At 45.7% G+C, this 17,051-nt stretch overlaps 1 protein-coding gene across 1 annotated transcript in view; it reads left to right on the top strand.

Moving 5' to 3' along the window:
* RNF152 (ring finger protein 152) overlaps positions 1-13,306 on the top strand; it is a 60,254-nt gene extending 46,948 nt beyond the window's left edge. The window contains exon 2 of the mRNA XM_090285073.1: positions 9,406-13,306. Within this exon, the coding sequence (XP_090141199.1) occupies positions 9,556-10,167 (612 nt within the window). The 5' untranslated portion in view covers positions 9,406-9,555 and the 3' untranslated portion in view covers positions 10,168-13,306. The remainder of the gene's footprint in view (positions 1-9,405) is intronic.
* The last annotated feature ends 3,745 nt before the right edge of the window (positions 13,307-17,051 follow it).

A 17,051-nucleotide genomic window follows, 5' to 3' on the forward strand; every position in this document is an offset into this window, starting at 1 on the left:
GGAAAGGTGAGCCCCCTAGGCTGCTGTGGGGAGCAGAGATTAACCTGGCCAAATATAAATTTGTTCAGCCGCTTTGTGCCTGCCACAGCTCTGCAGGGGACACTGGAGTGGTACCCAAAGTTCAGACAGTCATGTCTCTGAAGTGCCATCCCATGGAGGGTTGTCTTTAACACGAGGCTGTTAGAAGAAGCTCTAGAGTCAGTGTTTTTTTCTTTCTTTTTTTTTTTTTTGTTGTTGTTGTTAAAGTAACAGATTCATACTTCTAAGTGTGAAGGAAGCCCGGAACTCTATGTGTGTTTGTTTACTGACGGTCTTAGCACTTGCTGTTGGTGGGGCGGGTCGTTGTAACTGATCTCCGCTTGGCTCTCTTTCCTCCAGTTGTCTAGAAGTGGTCATTGATGAAGACGCTGCCCCTGCCATTTCCTCTTGCCTCCACAAATAACTATGAAAATATTTTGTGTCCTATCGCCTGACTGCAATTCAGGAGAGATAACTAACGTTAGAAGAGTGTGCTCCTTGGAGGATTGGGCTCTCCAGACGGTCATACTAAATTTAGGGGATTAAGGGCCAGGCTGATGAGAAATTATGTACAGCCGGGGTCCGCCAATGATGGCCTGCTGGCCTAATTCAGCTGCGGCCTGCTTTTGGAAATGTGGTTTCATTGGGATAGAGCCTTGCCTGGCCTTCGACATGCTGTCTGTTGTCTGTGAATGCCTTCCCATTTTGATGGCAAAGCATGTATGCGAAGCCTAAAAGACTTATTCCCTGCCCCTTTGCAGAAAAGGGTCTACACCCCGATGTAGGTAACATGTAACGGGGAACCATTTAAAAACAAGTTGCCTTAAGGTTTCAGCTCGTGTTGGAATTTGTGGTGGGGTAGGTAAAACATAGGCGTGGGGACTGCCCATGTGTGGTTTGTACCGTGAAAATGCAAATATTTACAGTGGACGTTTGGGCCTTTGGAGGTCCTCTGTAGCCTGCACGCGGGGGGCGGGGTGGGGCGGGGAGAATGGCCGCAGAGAGGGTCTCGCAGCCCTGGGTGCGCAGCTCCAAGCGCCCCAGCCCTTCCCGCCGACAGTGTGCGCCCCTGGCTCTGGGCTGTCCTTCCACGGCCTGGAGATCTCATCTTAAACGTCAGCATCTCTTGGGGCTCAGGACCCGCATCACTGCCCGGGAGGGTGCTGACACGGGTCGGCCGAGATGCTTAATCAAATGAAGGACATCTGGGTGTCCTTTCTTGCGCTCCAGTGTCTCTGGAGTGGCAATCCCAGTGGAGCAGTTTGTGAGCCCCTTGGGTTCTCACGCCGTCCCCAGCTCTAACAGCTGATGACTCCTCTCTGCATAGGGGTGCTAAGCCCTGCGTGGGACCGATTGAAAATCTGATCGCTGGAAGAAGAGGCTCCTCCAGTGCTCTGTCTGCCCCCTCCTTTGTGGTGATTCTCTTTACACGGCTCTTCCTTCAGGCGGCACCGCCGGGCTCCCCGAGGTCAGGTGTTTGTTGGCCACCGGGCCCTGAGCGGTGCTCTGCACACAGCAGGTTCCCAGTAAAGATTTGTTTTCCTCCCACTGCGTATTTTGCCTTAGTAGGTGTCTAGCCATTGAGAAGACTTTTAGGGTTTTCGTTTGTTTTCCATTTCTTTAGCTTCTCTCTCTGTCTGGCTCCTCAGTCAATTCCTTCAGCTCTCTTTAGAATTCTAAGAGTTGGGGTAATTGATCACTTCCCCTTTGCTCGGCCTGCCTCTCAGTCTGGTGGTATCTTGTATCATCCCTTCTCTCTGGGGGGCCTGGGGATCCCTCAGCAGCCTTTTATCTCTCTCTCCTGCTTTTATGACTGTCCGCAACTTGGGCTTCGCCGTCACGGGCTGATCAGAGCCCGGGAAGGTGAGGCCGTGCGCCTGATTCACGCCAGTGTTAACCTTGGCCTCTGGAGGAGCCGGACTGCCACGCAGGCTTCTTTTCAAGGCAGGGTTGGGACCGCCGGCACCTAGTAGCAAGTTTAGGTAATAGGGGTTTCTTACTTGGCCTGAGAAGGTTATCGATTAGACATAAAATAGTTATTCTTTTGATTGTTGCTGCAATCCAAGTTGTGGCTGTGTTTGTTAGGGTATTAGTGCTATTGAGATTCATTCATTACACCAAAGGCATGTAAGGAAGATGCTCTAGTGTAAGTTGCCTTCCATTTATTAGACGCCCAATGTCTCATGCAAATGTGCATTTTGAGATCATTTACAGATAATGTTTATACATTATCAGGTGTCATAAGCATAGGACCCAGAGCCTGACGGCTCTTGTTCTGACCTCAGAAACCCAGGAGTGCATTTAGCAATCACTTAGGTCATAGGTTATTTTTACTAGAAGGTACCCTAGGGATCACCTCATCCAGGCCCTTGCAGGTGAGGATGCTGGTGCATGGAGAGGAGATTTGCTTAAGGTAACCCACATACCTAAGGGCAGAGTTAGAGCTAAAATCCTCATCTCCTGACCCCTAACAGTAATAATTACCTGATAGTGAAACAAACCGACCAACAAAAACCAGTGGCTGTCATCACTTCTGGCAGTACCGAAATTTATCTTTAATTCCTTACAATGTCTGCATTCCAATATTCTTTGATTTTTAACTACGTGTCACTATACTGTGTCGAACCAGCGACACTTAGCTCACAGGCCGACGCTCAATCCACTGAGCTAAACCAGTACATCAGAGAAGGAAAACTCTGACTCCAAAAAACCTCCGCTGCCTTGCGGCATACCTCTTCAGGGGAAAGGCTAAGGGAGTAAACCCCGACAGAAAATCCGGAGCCGGAGTCCCTAAGGCGGTTTGACGTTGTAGTCAACACCGGCAACTCCTGCAGCGCACCTGAAGCCAAGCTGTATTGACTCCGTCTTTCCCTTGGACCCTTCAGCTGCGAAGAGAGGGGGGGTCTGCTGCATGGGCAACAGCAGACCCTCCATATCACCCTGCCCAGGCTCTGCAGCTTCAGCTTCACTGGAGAGGACACTCCAGCGTCATCGCAAGATGTCGATTCAACACGGGAGGAGACAGATACCGTGTCACTCCCGAGTCGGACTGCACAGCCATTCTCGGCGGTGCAGATAGACTCTTAAGAAGCTACACCATCGTCTCTCGAGACGGACGGCTGCCGACGACTATACTGTGTGTGTGTGGGGGGGGTGCGGGGCTCAAATTTAATTACCTTTTTTCCAGGTTCGACTTAATGAAATGCTCCGGAGTAAATACGTTTCTGGAGACCACGGTTTGGGTTCAGCAGCCTGGTTAGCTGGGTTCAGCGGCCTGGTTAGCTATGTTTCTGGAGCACCTACACTGTGATCTGCTCCATCAGGCCCGGGGGCGGTGCTGGCAGGGCCAGTCCTTTGGGAGTGTGGCAGGTCCCACGACCCACCTTGGCATTCTGGCCAGCCCGCTGCTCTCTGCCTGTTTCACCATTGATCTCTCTGTCCCAGGCCTGCCTGCCAGTCTGCCTCCAGCACTGTCACTGTCCCCTGCCTCATCCCCTGTGGTCAGCCAAGACTTTTAAGTGACAGTTTTCATTTTCTGAATTCTTTGCACTGTCAAATGCAGCAACACAGGATGCTCACAAGAGGAAACAATGCAAATATTAGAGACTGGCCGATGGAATTCTCATTTGAGATTTGTCAGAATGCACTGTCTTCTCCATTACAACAAAGATGGTAGTTATGGCAGTTGGGCTCTACTTGTGTTAGGCAACTATGCCCTGAATGAACGACTCTCTGCTCCCAGAGGACCAAAAGTCAGTGACATCTGCCACTACCAGGCCATTCCCCATCCTGTCACTAATTGAAGTCTTAGCGAAGGTTCAATATAACTAAGTGGTCTTACCAGCTGAAATGCCAAATTAAATGGAATCGTAATTATTTTGTTGAATCCCATTCATATAATTACATTTTTTTGAAGAACTGAGGAAATGGCCTGCATCAAAAAGACATGCTATTTTAGTTAAAAGAAGAAAAGTAGTAGAGTGTCTAGTTTCATCTCTGACCGAGATTCTTCTCAATACAACCACTGAACTTAAGGCCCTTGTGTAGACCGTCAAATGGGACAGGTCAAGGTCAGCTAAGTTCTTGCAACAGTTCCAAGGCTTCATAATTAAGGCTACTGTTGCAAATCTAAATCGGGACGTATAAGGAGTCTTGAGTATAAGTGTGAAAGATTATTAGAGTAAAACTATCTGGATTATTTATTTCAATGGCTTTTTTGTCCTCATGCCTGGACTTCTAAAAGCAACTGAGATTATAAAAATTCAGTGTTGGAGACCTTTGCGATTTTACCAGCCACTAAAGTCACGAGAGTACTTTATCATACACACACCTTTTATAAAGATGCTTAAAATTACGTTTTTTTTTTTTTTAAGAAGAAATTTTATGTTGTGAAAATATATAATGTTATAAAGTGCCAGATATCACTCCCTAGACGGCAGCAGCATCAAACAGACCCCTTCGGCTCGGGCAGTTTTTCCCCCAAATCACTCCTCCCCCATGTACATACATCTCAGTTCACTTTTTAAAGTCTTTTAAACCCCAGGCGTGCATCAGTATCGAGTTCAGTGATTACTGAGGGCCTTTTATCTGCATATTGGCACAACTGAGATTATATATGAAACTAAGTACCGTTTTATGAAGATGCCTTTGAACATCAGTTCTATTCTGTAAGCCGTCATTATTTGGAGAATGCCCTCCCTTTTGTGGCCTGTTTTTCTTTGATCTTTACTTGAGGTGCTTTCAAAATAAACTGTGGTGACATTTACAATTGTCCTAGCATATTTCAGTAGATACCTGTTCCTATTCACCCCAACAAGACACTCTGTCCTTTTAAATTTAATGGGTAGTGGAGCATCCGATCTTGCCAGATGGTCGCTAGTGCATGCTGTGTGTTTGACCAGGAACGCTGGGTTTCTTTTTGGGCTAATGTGGCCCTTGTTCCCATTCTCTTTCTCCTGTAGTTGCCGCACCTATTCTGAGTTTATGATGAAAGGGAGAAAGAATGATTCATCATTAGCGTCGGTCTGCAACCTCATAAATTTTCTTCATTTTACTTAACTACTCACCCCCAGCACTGTTACACTCCAGAAAGTAACCTGGGATGCAGTACAGGCTGGCTTTGTAGCGAATGGATCAGTGTAGAAATCAGAGAGGCTGTTGTCACAACGGCTTGAGTGACCGAGCACAGAACTGTCTCACCATTGTGTTCAGCCCGTCTGGTAAGGCCTAGCGCTTACTTGGGCAGTTGGAAATCTGAGTGGTAGAATCTAATTTGAAGGGAGCTTGACAGCAATTACGTGAACATTACTTGGAACATAAATCCAGGAGGAAAATTGCATGTTGGTTTTTTAGGGAAAAAAAAAATGGTGTGGCAGATCTTGGGGCAGAGCCAGAGAGAACACTTCATTTCCCCCAAGCTGTTCAAAATGGGAGTTCTTTGAGAGCCTGGAAGTGCCTCTGGGCAGGTCACCCACAGACCTGCAGGAACAGTTGGGAGGAAGGAGAGAATGGGCACTCAGTCCTTCCCTGCCTGGCAGTACGCGGACTCTGAACTCACTTGACCTTCAGCCGCAACTCCCTCTTCCCTGATTAGCCAGGGAGGAGGCAGGTCCCAAGAACTTAAACGGCTTGCTCCTCTGTGCCAGAGCAAGGATTTGACCTAAGATTCTCTGAGGCCAAAGCCCCCATTCTTCCCACATTTTAATAAGAAAGTAAATAACTGGGGAAACTAGGAAGGTTAAGAAATAAATGGGTGTCATGAAACATTGTTCTCAGCTCCATCCGTGTTGAGGGTGGTTGTTCTGAGGGGCCATTGTCAAGGGGATGCGCTCTCCAAACTCACCACCTTGCAGCAATCTGTGCTTTTTTTGGCTGTCGCTCCCCTACGCTGTCACCTCTGCCACCGTGGCTCAAGGAGACACATTGCTGTCACCCTGTGGTTTATAATATCACGGCCTGATCTCTGTCGATGGGCTTAAATAGAAAGGATAGATAAGAGAGAGAATTTGCCAGTATTGACCAGCAAGCCCTGTGTTTTCATTAAGAAAAAATAAATTCAGTCCCACGTGGATACCAAGTTAGATTTCTCCTCCAGTCACTAACACATTGGGCGTTCCTGTTCCAGTCCACATTCCCCACGGTCCAGTGCACGTTCCATTTCTAAGCTCCACCCACCACCTCCACCTGCTCCTGGGACGCATGATCACCATGCGGGACAGCACACCTCACCGTCTGTCTGGCTTGGAACACCCCCGGGCTGGCCTCCTCTGCCTCTCTTGGCTCAAATTTCTCTATTCTGAAGATAAAAAAGAAGCGTTCCTTGATTGTCCTCCCTCCAAGCTACCCCTGGACCTCATGCTGCCCCCCTGGGGGCTCTCATTCTTACATCCTAGCAGCTCGCCTAGGCTCCATCACGCCTGCTGAAGCCCCTCAGCAGCGTGAGCCACCTCCTGGTCATTGAACTGAACCGAGGTCTTTCCTCCGCGTTCCCTGTCGGAACTCCGTGCCTGGGACGTGTTGCTGGGCTTCCTCCTACTTTGCCCCTATTTTTCCTTCAGACTGGGCTTCAATAGAGCTATTCCCCGAGGGTCTGCTCTGTTCTGTTCTGACTGTCTCTGCCTGATACCTGTTCTCTGTGGATGCTACCTGGATCTCTTGGGTCCAGTCCTGACTTCTCTCTGCAACATAGGCCTCACATTTTCAGCTTCCTGTTGACTCTTGAGAGTCTCTCTGAAGAACGTATGTCTTGTCTCTCTGAGAAACTCAGGTGGAATATGGCCACCGATCTCATGGTCTTTCACTTGGCGTTCCCGGCTTCTCTCCATGATAGCGCCCTCCTCTCAAGACTTCAGGTGACTTCCTCCTTCTCAGGCCTCATTGGGATCCATGGCCAGATCCCACTCAACTCCTTAAGACCGCTTAGCATTTTGCATCTCTTCCTGTGCATTGCTGCTGTTTACTTCAGCTCCTCATTACCATGGTCTAATATTAGAACAGCTTCCCAGCAGGTCTTTCCGATCTGTCCTGAATGTAGCTACCTGATGGACTGTCTTGTGCTTCTTACCTTGCTGGTGTCTCTCCATTGCTCAGCAGAGGGTCCGCGTCCTTGGCCTGGCACTCGTGGCGGTCCCCCGTCGGAGGTCTGTGGCCCTTGACCTGTGCCTGGCTTTGCTCATTTCTCCCTTCCCTGTAGGACCTGCTGTCCCTGGCTGGGTCTGTGGCTATCCATATCAAAAACCTAAATATGAGAGCTGAAAAATGAACTTTTTAGAGATGGGATCCCTAGGTTACTTTTGTTGGAAAAAATCCTGTAGTTTGTGCCACAGCTACCGTCTAGAAATAATTCTGTGATCGCTCGCCTCCTTTCCTCTGCTTGGGCTAATTTCTGACCTGAAAATAACCTGTCCTCTGATTTTACATGTCTAAATCCTCCCCATAATCCAGATTTGTCACTGAGCCGTCCCTGAATCCTCCAGCTCCTGTATGGCATGTAGCACTTTGCATTTATAGCTGCTTGAGTCATTCTAGGCTGAGGGTTTCTTATGGGTAGTGACTAGGTCTTAGCCACAAGGAACAAAAGTCAATACGGTAGTGATTGACACATGGGAGATTTGCAATGAAAATTTGATGAATAAACGGATGGAAGAGAAAAAAATACACATTCATTCTTACCTAACTATAAATTGCTTAAGGGTAGGATTTTGGTCTTATTCTTTGTCATATCCTACAGTAGCTGGATTTGTGCACTACAGATATGTGATAGGTATTTTATTTTTTTCAGCTTTATTGATACGTAGTTGACAAATACCGTTGTAGGATATTTAAAGTGCACATCATGGTGATTTGGTAAATGCATACATTGTATAGGGACTCCTTCGCGCCAGCTGATTACACATATATCACCTCACATATTTATATTGTTTTTTTTTTTTTTTTTTTTTGGTGAGAGTATTCAAGTTCTACTCTTAGCAAATTTTAATTATTCAATAAATATTTCTTGAATTAGTGGACACATAAATAATTATGATATGAATTTTCTGAATACTATATTACTCTATTTTACTTTTATTATTTAATGCTATAGCTAAAATATTTTCAAAATATGTTGCTGTCTTGATTGTCACTGTTAATTTTTATCAGTGATTATTTTTTACTTTGTACTTTTTCTGTGTTCTTAATTTTGACTTGAACATGTTCGTGCGTTCTTAATTCCACAAAGGAAGTTAGGGAAAGAAGTTTCTCTTTTAAAGAAAAATGTGAAAGAGCTTTTCTATGTCTTTGGCTCGTGCCTCTGGGTGTGGGTGGGGTTCCAGGACTAGCAATTCTTTCTACAACAGTGGTAGGATCGTTCCTAGCTCCATCCAGAGACACAGAATTTGGATGCTTTCAGTAGGAAACAGAGTTGGGCAGCCTTTACACACTGCGTATGGGTCATTTCTAAAAGGCATTTAAATACCCCGGTACGCAACGTGTTAACACTGCTGGGGCGCTGACCCAGCAACTGGTGCATATCAGGGGCTAACATTTGCTGTGTGTGTGTGTGTGTGTCTGTGTGTGTGTGTGTGTGCTGTAATACCTGACTAGGATCAGTTAGCGCTCTTTGCCTGTGGTCCTGTTACTGGGGGCAAGCCTAAGAGGAATGAAATTAATAAGGTGCTTGAATGATACTTTTGATCCCATGTGCCTTTGTGACCCCTGCTGCTGGTGGCTTTGGTGGCGGTATTGTCTTAAGTGCTGTGTCTTGTTTTGTTTTTGTCTCTCTCAAAATCAATGGACAAGAGTTAACCTCGGTCCACATGGTTTGGTGGAAAAGGTAACAGAGGCCTGCGTGTGCTTCCTTGGCATCATTCTAATGACCTATAAGAGAGGAACGGTCCCAACCCTTGGCAAGTGGCTAATTAGTTACACAAAGTACCTGCATCGTCAAGTCACCTGCATTTGGCAACGAATATCTACAGGAGGGCAAGTAGAGTCAGGAAAAGAAAGTGAGAAGATAGAAAGAAGACATTTACTTTTAGAAAATGCTACAAACTTACTGGAAGCAAGAGAAGTTCTCCAATGTGTTGAAAGAATAATCCTTTCCACTGAAATGTACAAAACAAACCACAGACGGCCCCTTTTATGACATGGGGGGCATTGTGTACCCATCTACCCCAGAGTATTTGGGCCTTTAGAAATGAGCAAAGTATTCGCCATGGCCAGCCGGCTGAGACAAGTCCTTCCCCCGCCACTGGACGTAACGGGAATCCTACAGTCTCACGGGTGGGAAATGTTTATGCTTTTGACCTACTGTCAACACTTTTGAGCAGGGGCATCAATCTGTCAGATGTGCTGACGTCTCAGCTTGTTTGAAATAACTAACTCTGTGTACCTTTTTGTCTCCTTCAGAAATGAACACACCTGAGCACGCTAGATGCCCGTGAGCTCCCCGATCACCTCGCGACTTTGGGAAGACTCGAGGAGGGAAGGTGCCGGAGTGGCGGCCTCTGCGGACAAGCTTCTTCCCCTTGGCCTTGACCTCCCTGCTCCCGGCTCACGATGGAGACGCTCTCCCAAGATTCGTTGCTGGAATGTCAGATCTGTTTCAATTACTACAGCCCCCGGCGAAGACCCAAGCTGCTGGACTGCAAACACACCTGCTGCTCCGTGTGCCTGCAGCAGATGAGGACGAGCCAGAAGGACGTGAGGTGCCCGTGGTGCCGGGGCATCACCAAGCTGCCTCCAGGCTTCTCTGTGGCGCAGCTGCCCGACGACCCCGAGGTCCTTGCTGTCATCGCCATCCCGCACGCCTCCGAGCACACCCCGGTCTTCATCAAACTTCCCAGCAACGGGTGCTACATGCTGCCCCTGCCCGTCTCCAAGGAGCGAGCGCTGCTGCCCGGCGACCTGGGCTGCCGCCTGCTGCCCGGGAGCCAGCAGAAGTCTGTCACTGTGGTGACCACCCCTGCAGAGCAGCAGCCTCTGCAGGGCGGGCCTCCCCAGGAGGCGGCGGAGGAGGAGCAGGACAGGCGGGGCGTGGTGAAAAGCTCCACCTGGTCTGGGGTGTGCACTGTGATCTTGGTGGCCTGCGTCCTGGTCTTCCTTCTGGGCATCGTGCTCCACAACATGTCTTGCATTTCTAAGCGCTTCACTGTGATATCCTGTGGCTGAAGAGGGCTGCAGGGCCATCTCTCGTGGGTGCCAACTAGGGGTTGAGCAGGTGTTGGTGATTGGACCGAGGCGAGGTGACAGGGGCGATGCTGATCGTTTGGTGCCGAGGGCTGGCCTCCGGGCTGCCACTTGACTAACCCAAGACGGACATGGAGGGCAGGACGTGAGGTCTCAACGGGAGGCCAGGCAGATCGCTCTGAGCGTCAGTGGCAGCAGCTTCGAAGACGATTGCATGCATCCTCATAGTCATTTATTAAATGGACTGTAACTTATGATTTTCCAAAGTCATGTGACGAGATAGACATATTCTACTTAGACGTTAAACTGTGCAAGTGCAAACAATGTGATCTTCTCTAAATGTGGTAGACTGGAACAAAGATGCTAGGTAAATGCGTAGAGTTAAACCCGAGAATCCACGTACGAATTCAGCAATGACGCACAGTGCTGATTCCTTTTCTTTTCTAAAACGAAACCCAGTCTTCCTTCAATTGCTAAGGCCTCTTCTGCCTTTTGAATGGTGCCCAAATTAAAGTAAGCTAAGAGGACCATCATTTTTTGAAGGAAATATCTGAACACGTATTCCCAATGTGTTGTACTTTGTCGTGTTCCTTCGTTTTCCTTCCCTTTAATTAGAGCTCGATGCGTGTTTATTAAATTGAAAGCCCAACAGGGGCGCGGTAAACTGAGTAATGATGAGACCTGCCTAATCCCATAGGAAAACTTTATGCCAATTTTTCTCAAGCCATCTCACAAAACAAGGATTTTTAAATGTACATATCGTGGATTTGTATGTGTGCATGTGTATGTGTGTGTAATCTGATTTGCCTCCGGTTTTGGATCTTTGCTGGAGAACCCTGGTAGGAAGACTTGGTGGCGTGAGGAAGCCCAGGGTCTGAAACGGTGATCACCTCCTGGGCCCCGGGATCCACCAGTGAGGTGTCACATACTTGTCACTTCCAACACTTGCTCTTCTTCTGTGTTGTATTCAAGTCCTGTGTTCTGTGGCGCAGCAATGGAGAGGAACAGACTCTGGTCTTGTGGGGTATTGTAGTGGCCACGAGTGTTGTTAACCAATGACAGACCTGGACTGGCATTTCAGTAGACAGTGCACAGTTATTTTTGGAAAGGTATTATTGTTCCATGAGAGTTAAACCATTCAGAATTCCAGTTTCCTCTTATTGTATAAGACTGTCTCTTGTATTTTTAGTGAGAAAAGCGGCAAGGTAAACCAACAATTCACATTCACAATTTAAATGGACCAGTTTATCCTAAATTCTCAAATATGCTTCAATGTATAATGGTCTTTGGTTGCTCACGAAGAAAGATCTGCTAGTATTAAATGATAAATTGCTGTACCTGGATGTGTGTGCATGCAGAAATAGCTGTGAGCTTTACAGTGCTTTTCTAATTTCTTTTGTGGAAATTCCTGGAGCAAGTGCTGTGTAACACAGACTCCTCACAAATATATATGTTTATTATGTTCCATTGAATCCGTGAAACTAAGGGAGAGAAAGATAAGCAGGAACGGGTTCCAAAAAGCAAGGCTACAAGTAACCCAGGATGACAGAGACAATTTAATTTACTTCTATGCTAAGTGTTACCTTCAAACAGCACAAAATATGCACATTACAGTGAAGGAAACTCTGTGAGATCAAATGGCAGCATAATGACTAGAATCTAAAGCTAACACCGTTCGTCAGAGTGGGGATTCAGTATCAAAATATGAACTAGGGTTTTGAAAATCTTTCTAGTTTTTTTTCTTAAGACCTTTAGGAAATGTATTTGAAAGCTCAAGCTAGAAATTAGGTTAAAATGCCATTTTATTGTGTAAGCTATTGGGCATTATACAACAAATCTAGGATTTATTTGGTATTAATAATTTAGGTATCATGTCAGCTGAATGCAGTCCTCTATTACATAACGTAATATACTGTTGGGTTAGAGTCAACTTCGCAAACTCAACCAGGCTGCCGTAATGCATGTCTGACCTAATTTCTATTCCTCTTGGGGGGAAGATAAAAAACCTCACAGAAATGTTGCATTAAGAACACTACATTTCAAATGGACTTTACCCTCGCAATTTTACGCCATGCCATGTCCCCATCCTTTTGTAAATGATATCTGCATACGTTTATGTACAGTAAGAAGCGACCAGCTGTGTAGTGTAGTATCTGATAGACTTCTATGTGTTAAGTAGGTTACATACAGACACTAATGTGGATGAGAGTCCAGCACCCTGTGTTTTCTGGTGTAAAACTATTGCGTAAAATCATTCATGGAACTTTTACTTAAAAACAATCCGATGCTAGAGCTGCCATTAAGTGTTGCAAAATTAATCAGCTCTGTGATAGATTCTTGACGTTACAACCTAGCGTAAGAATAACAACCAAATCAGAATTTTCTGTGTGTTACTGACATAATACTGTTTGAATGAATTCTGCCTACAGTTCCTCGTGCACCTATCTGTTAGGGTGTGCATTTGTGTGCGTATGTGTGTGATGTCTCAGCCTGCCTGAGAGAATTTTTATAGACTTGATGTTTTAATGGATTTGGCACCCCATTGCTCTGGCCTGTCTGGCATTACCCCATGACACTAACAATTCATCTACCCCATGTGACCAAAGTCCATGACACCATCGGCCAGAATTTACAGTTGCACGCCAATGAAAAACTCACAATGGGAAGCACAGAAAGTGAGAGCTGAAAGCAGCCTCTGGTGGCTTCGTTTTGAGGAGGAACCCGCGGAGGCCCACAGCGCTGCAGCGTCACGCGGCAACGTCAACTTCCGCAGCAACGGGAGACGAGGACTTCGCGCCGTGGTTTCCTCTGCTCCTTCCCACGCCTGTCAATGTCTCCGGTGGGCTCCAGAGGATCTTTTTTCAGGGTGGATGAATACCCTTTATGAACTCAACTCTTGCTTTAAAGTCTTTTCTTTCTTTTGTAGATTTATATGTTCATTTCTTAGCATCTACCTCTCTGGGAAATCAAAGGAGGGTTGATTTAGGGGTGAGTCTATACCATGTGATTTGAATTTTTTTAAACTGCAGACCATTGGTTTCCCCCATCTCCCTTTCTCTGTAAAGGACAATGAGTGTTGTGTAAATAGTAAACTATTAAGAAGCATGAATTTTCATCTTTATTAATGATCTTGACATAAGCAAGAGAATGCTTAATAGGTTAAGTTGAGCCAAGAGGGCCATCAAAAAGCATTGTCTTTGGAAAATTTCTGTACTGTGACCTGGGGCATAAGTTGTGATGAAAGGCAAATCAGTTATCGGTTCTGGTCATGCTGTGTGATCAGCAAGCTACCAAGTGTTTCCTTTAAATCTATAATTAAGTTTACTCCTGCACATGACTGAAGAGGGGGTCCCTGGAAGGTTAAACTGATGGGGAGGCAGCCCTTGAGACCATCCAGGTTGGCACTGTCCCGTCAGACTTTGTGATGATGGAAATGTTATATAAACGATGTGGTCCAATATCAGGCTGTTGCAATGGGGTTCGTCTGCCGGAGTAACTGGATTTTGTGTTGTACTACTTAATTTTAAGTTATTTAAATGCAGTGACTCATGGCTAGTGGCTAACACATTGGCCAGCACAGTTCTGAATGGTTTACAATGGTGTCTAGCATCCAGTTGTTGGAAGTAACAGAGTCAGGCTAAGAAGACAGTTTGTGGTTTAGGAGTAACATGCAGTTGGCTAAAACAAAAACAAACAAACAAAAAAATGTGTCTGAGCTTAAAAAGTGTATGATCTCAAGTATGACAGTAAAAAAGTCATTGATTGTCCTTTGGGGTTATTCCTTAAATACTTCGGGTCAAGGAACGATCAGTGAAACTTACAGAGTGCTGTTGAAGCCCCTTTTCTGGGATGGTTAAGCTGCATGTGAATCTGTTTTCCAAAAATAGTAGTTAGACAATAGTTGTAAAACATTTGACTTGCAACTTATGCATGACCTGTGACTGTGAAAATGTGCGTAGGGTCCTGTGGCCAAAAAGTAAATGTTACAGAAAAAAAAAAAAAAAGCCTGATAAAATCCCTCTTCACTTCCCACCTCTTAGCCAGACCTCATTGCTGCATCAGTGGGGTGTGGGGCGGAAGAGCAAGCGTGTTTCACGCTGCTCACGGAGCATGCTTCTGTTTGCCCTTGAAGTCTGCTAGCGTGTCAGACTTCACGCTGGACGTCATTTTTCACTTGCCCGACTATAACATAGGTACTATTTTTAGAGTCAGAGCTGACGTTGTGTTTAGTCTTGTTTGGTTTTTTATTTTGATTATCACTGAAAGAATCGAAGATTTGCAGCCTGGCACGGACTTTTCTTTCTTTTTTTAAACATTAAAACACATTGCCCATGGAAGTTACTAAAATTGCTTTAGAAGTGGGTAAGTGGAAGCAGAGAATTCAGTGTAGGATATATATATATATATATTTCTCTATATATATTTAGAAAGAGCAGACTTCCCGATAGTACAGTATTTGTTCCAGTCTAGATTTTGATTTTAAAGAGTTCCTAAAGCTTGAGTTGAAAACCCATGCTGCATCACAATTGGTTAGTCTGCTTCTCATTGTTTTCGAATATAACATAAACCAAGTGCATTTGCTTCCATTTAGCAGAACTAAGGTGATCCCCACCCTCTTCCCCAACCCCAGAGCTCATCAATGGGCATTGACTGTTCTTTTTTAGCTTGTTTTTAAAAATTACTAAAAAAAACTTTTTGCCAAGATGATAGTTTTTCTTTAGACTACAAAGAAGTTAGAGATCCAAAGTTATTGGCAGGAGAGGAGTGATTTGCAAAATATTTGATTTTCTACCTTCTCTGAGAAAAACGATGCTGCTAACCCGTCAGCATTTTGTTTGCACACAAGACAAGTGATCAGCCAGTCGCTCTTATTCATCCCTGCCCTGGAAGAAAGGAGCTGTTCCTTCCCATTTCCATTATTCTCGGTAAAATGTTACCCACCAAGGAATCCTTACCAAAACAGACTCCAAAGGAGAATGAGGTAGTCAAGGTAATGCAGCAGCTCTTTTAAAAAACGAAGTCTCTTTGAAAAGCGATGATGATCAGTCACTGCATTTTGTTAAACACGAAACACTTCTTAAAAATAAGTGGATATTCAAGCCATTGATTTTTCTGACAATTGATTCCCATATAGGTATAGATATATGTGTAGATACATGATTTAGCAGTAGTGAGGTAAATCAAGGAAAGATGTTGTTAGTCGTGTTTTCCAATTTGTGGGTGATATAATGTTGCATTTAGATGCTAATACCTTAACAAATCCTGTTGGCTGCATACGTATGTCAACCTGTCTGCCTTTGTGAATGTGTATATAATTTAACTCTTGAGACTTTTCAAATCTATGAAGAGGGGGGCTCTGCATACATTTTCTTGGAAAGTTATTGATGGTTGAAGAACATAAGCAAGTGGGGCATTTCCTTTCCATCTTCCAAATGGCTTCCTGTGTGGCCCTGCTCCAGTGGTCATGGGTGGAGCGCCATTTTCCCCGAACTCTTAGAACATGGCTCTGGTTTTTCTGTACAAGTTCCCTTGCACAGCTGAGCCAGTCTTTTTTTTTTTCTTCAGGATTTACTGCCTGGAGTATCCCACTATGTGCATCTTATTTATGGTGTAGTGGTGCTTGAAAACACTCATTTTGTTAGCTAGACTTTATTATTCTAGTCTAAGCTTTTTGATACTGTTCATATTATGAATCCTTTTAGGGACAATCAGTAGTATTTATGGCAAAGGACTGAGGGCTCTCTCGAAGTCTGCAACAGCATGGATTTTCCTTGTTTTCCTGCGGGGTGTTTTCTATAGCTATACCTGTTCTTCTAGAACACTGCCCTAAAGTCATCACTCTGGATGTAGGGCTGGTAGCCCGTGTGCAAAGGCTCTGTGGTCTCCCTGGGGTGTGAGCTGCTGGGCAACCCTAACAAGGTCTGCTCAGTTTTTAATGTGACCTTGGCTTTTTGAGAACCCGGGAATAGAAGGTTGGATATGGTAGGGAACTGGGCTGTAAGAGGAAGGAAATAGATGAGGCAAGTGTCCCCTAAAGGGGACTGAGTTGATATTGATGTCATCTCTTTCAACAGCGGGAGGATGGATGAGCTGGTATCTTATCTACATTTGCTTCAGACAATTCCTGTATGGGTTTTCCTGGCTGAGGTACAACGCAATTATTGAGTAGATCCTGTGTGGGAGAGGCGGAGACATGGCCTTGGGTTTATTGCAAAAGACGAACAGGTCTGCCCAGAGAGGGAGAAAGGACTGGCACAAGGGCAAGGAAACCTGTAATGGGATTATAGCTCCAAAGCAAATTGGGCAGGACCTAGAGGTCAGTCGTGGCGGAAACCAGCCGAAGCACAATTGGGAACAATGGCCAAGCACAATTTGTCATTTCAGTGTGGCCTACCAGGTTCAATTCACTGTGTTTACATTGGAGACATGTAGGGAATGTGCCCAGCAGGTGAGAGGGTCCAAGGAGGCCCCGTGAGTGGTCGGCACACTGGCCAGTTTCAGAGCCTGCTCTACAGTTGGTTGGTGAGTCAGAGACACACTGCTCACCTCCTCTTAGCCGTGGGACACAACGCCTGTACCTGGGAACATACCCTGACTGGGACAGGTCAATACTATTGGGAAGATGCATTTGAGAATATTCAGGTTTCTGTCCTGGTTGTTGTCATTTATTCTGTTTTTTCTTCCACCGCTCGTTCCTGTTTGCCTCGCTTGGCAGTTGCAGGTGGGGAGGCTGGTTTCAGCTCGGGGTGCTTTTGAACTCCAGCCTAAGCCAGCCAGCCGCTGCGTGGGGTTCCTGCCCTCACGGCTGCGCTGGTGGGTTGCCTGGCCCCTCTTCATAACGAATACTCCAGTCAGATGGCTTAGAT

Source organism: Furipterus horrens, unplaced genomic scaffold (genome assembly GCF_987537825.1).
Source record: "Furipterus horrens unplaced genomic scaffold, mFurHor1.1.pri manual_scaffold_8, whole genome shotgun sequence".
NCBI lineage: Eukaryota > Metazoa > Chordata > Mammalia > Chiroptera > Furipteridae > Furipterus > Furipterus horrens.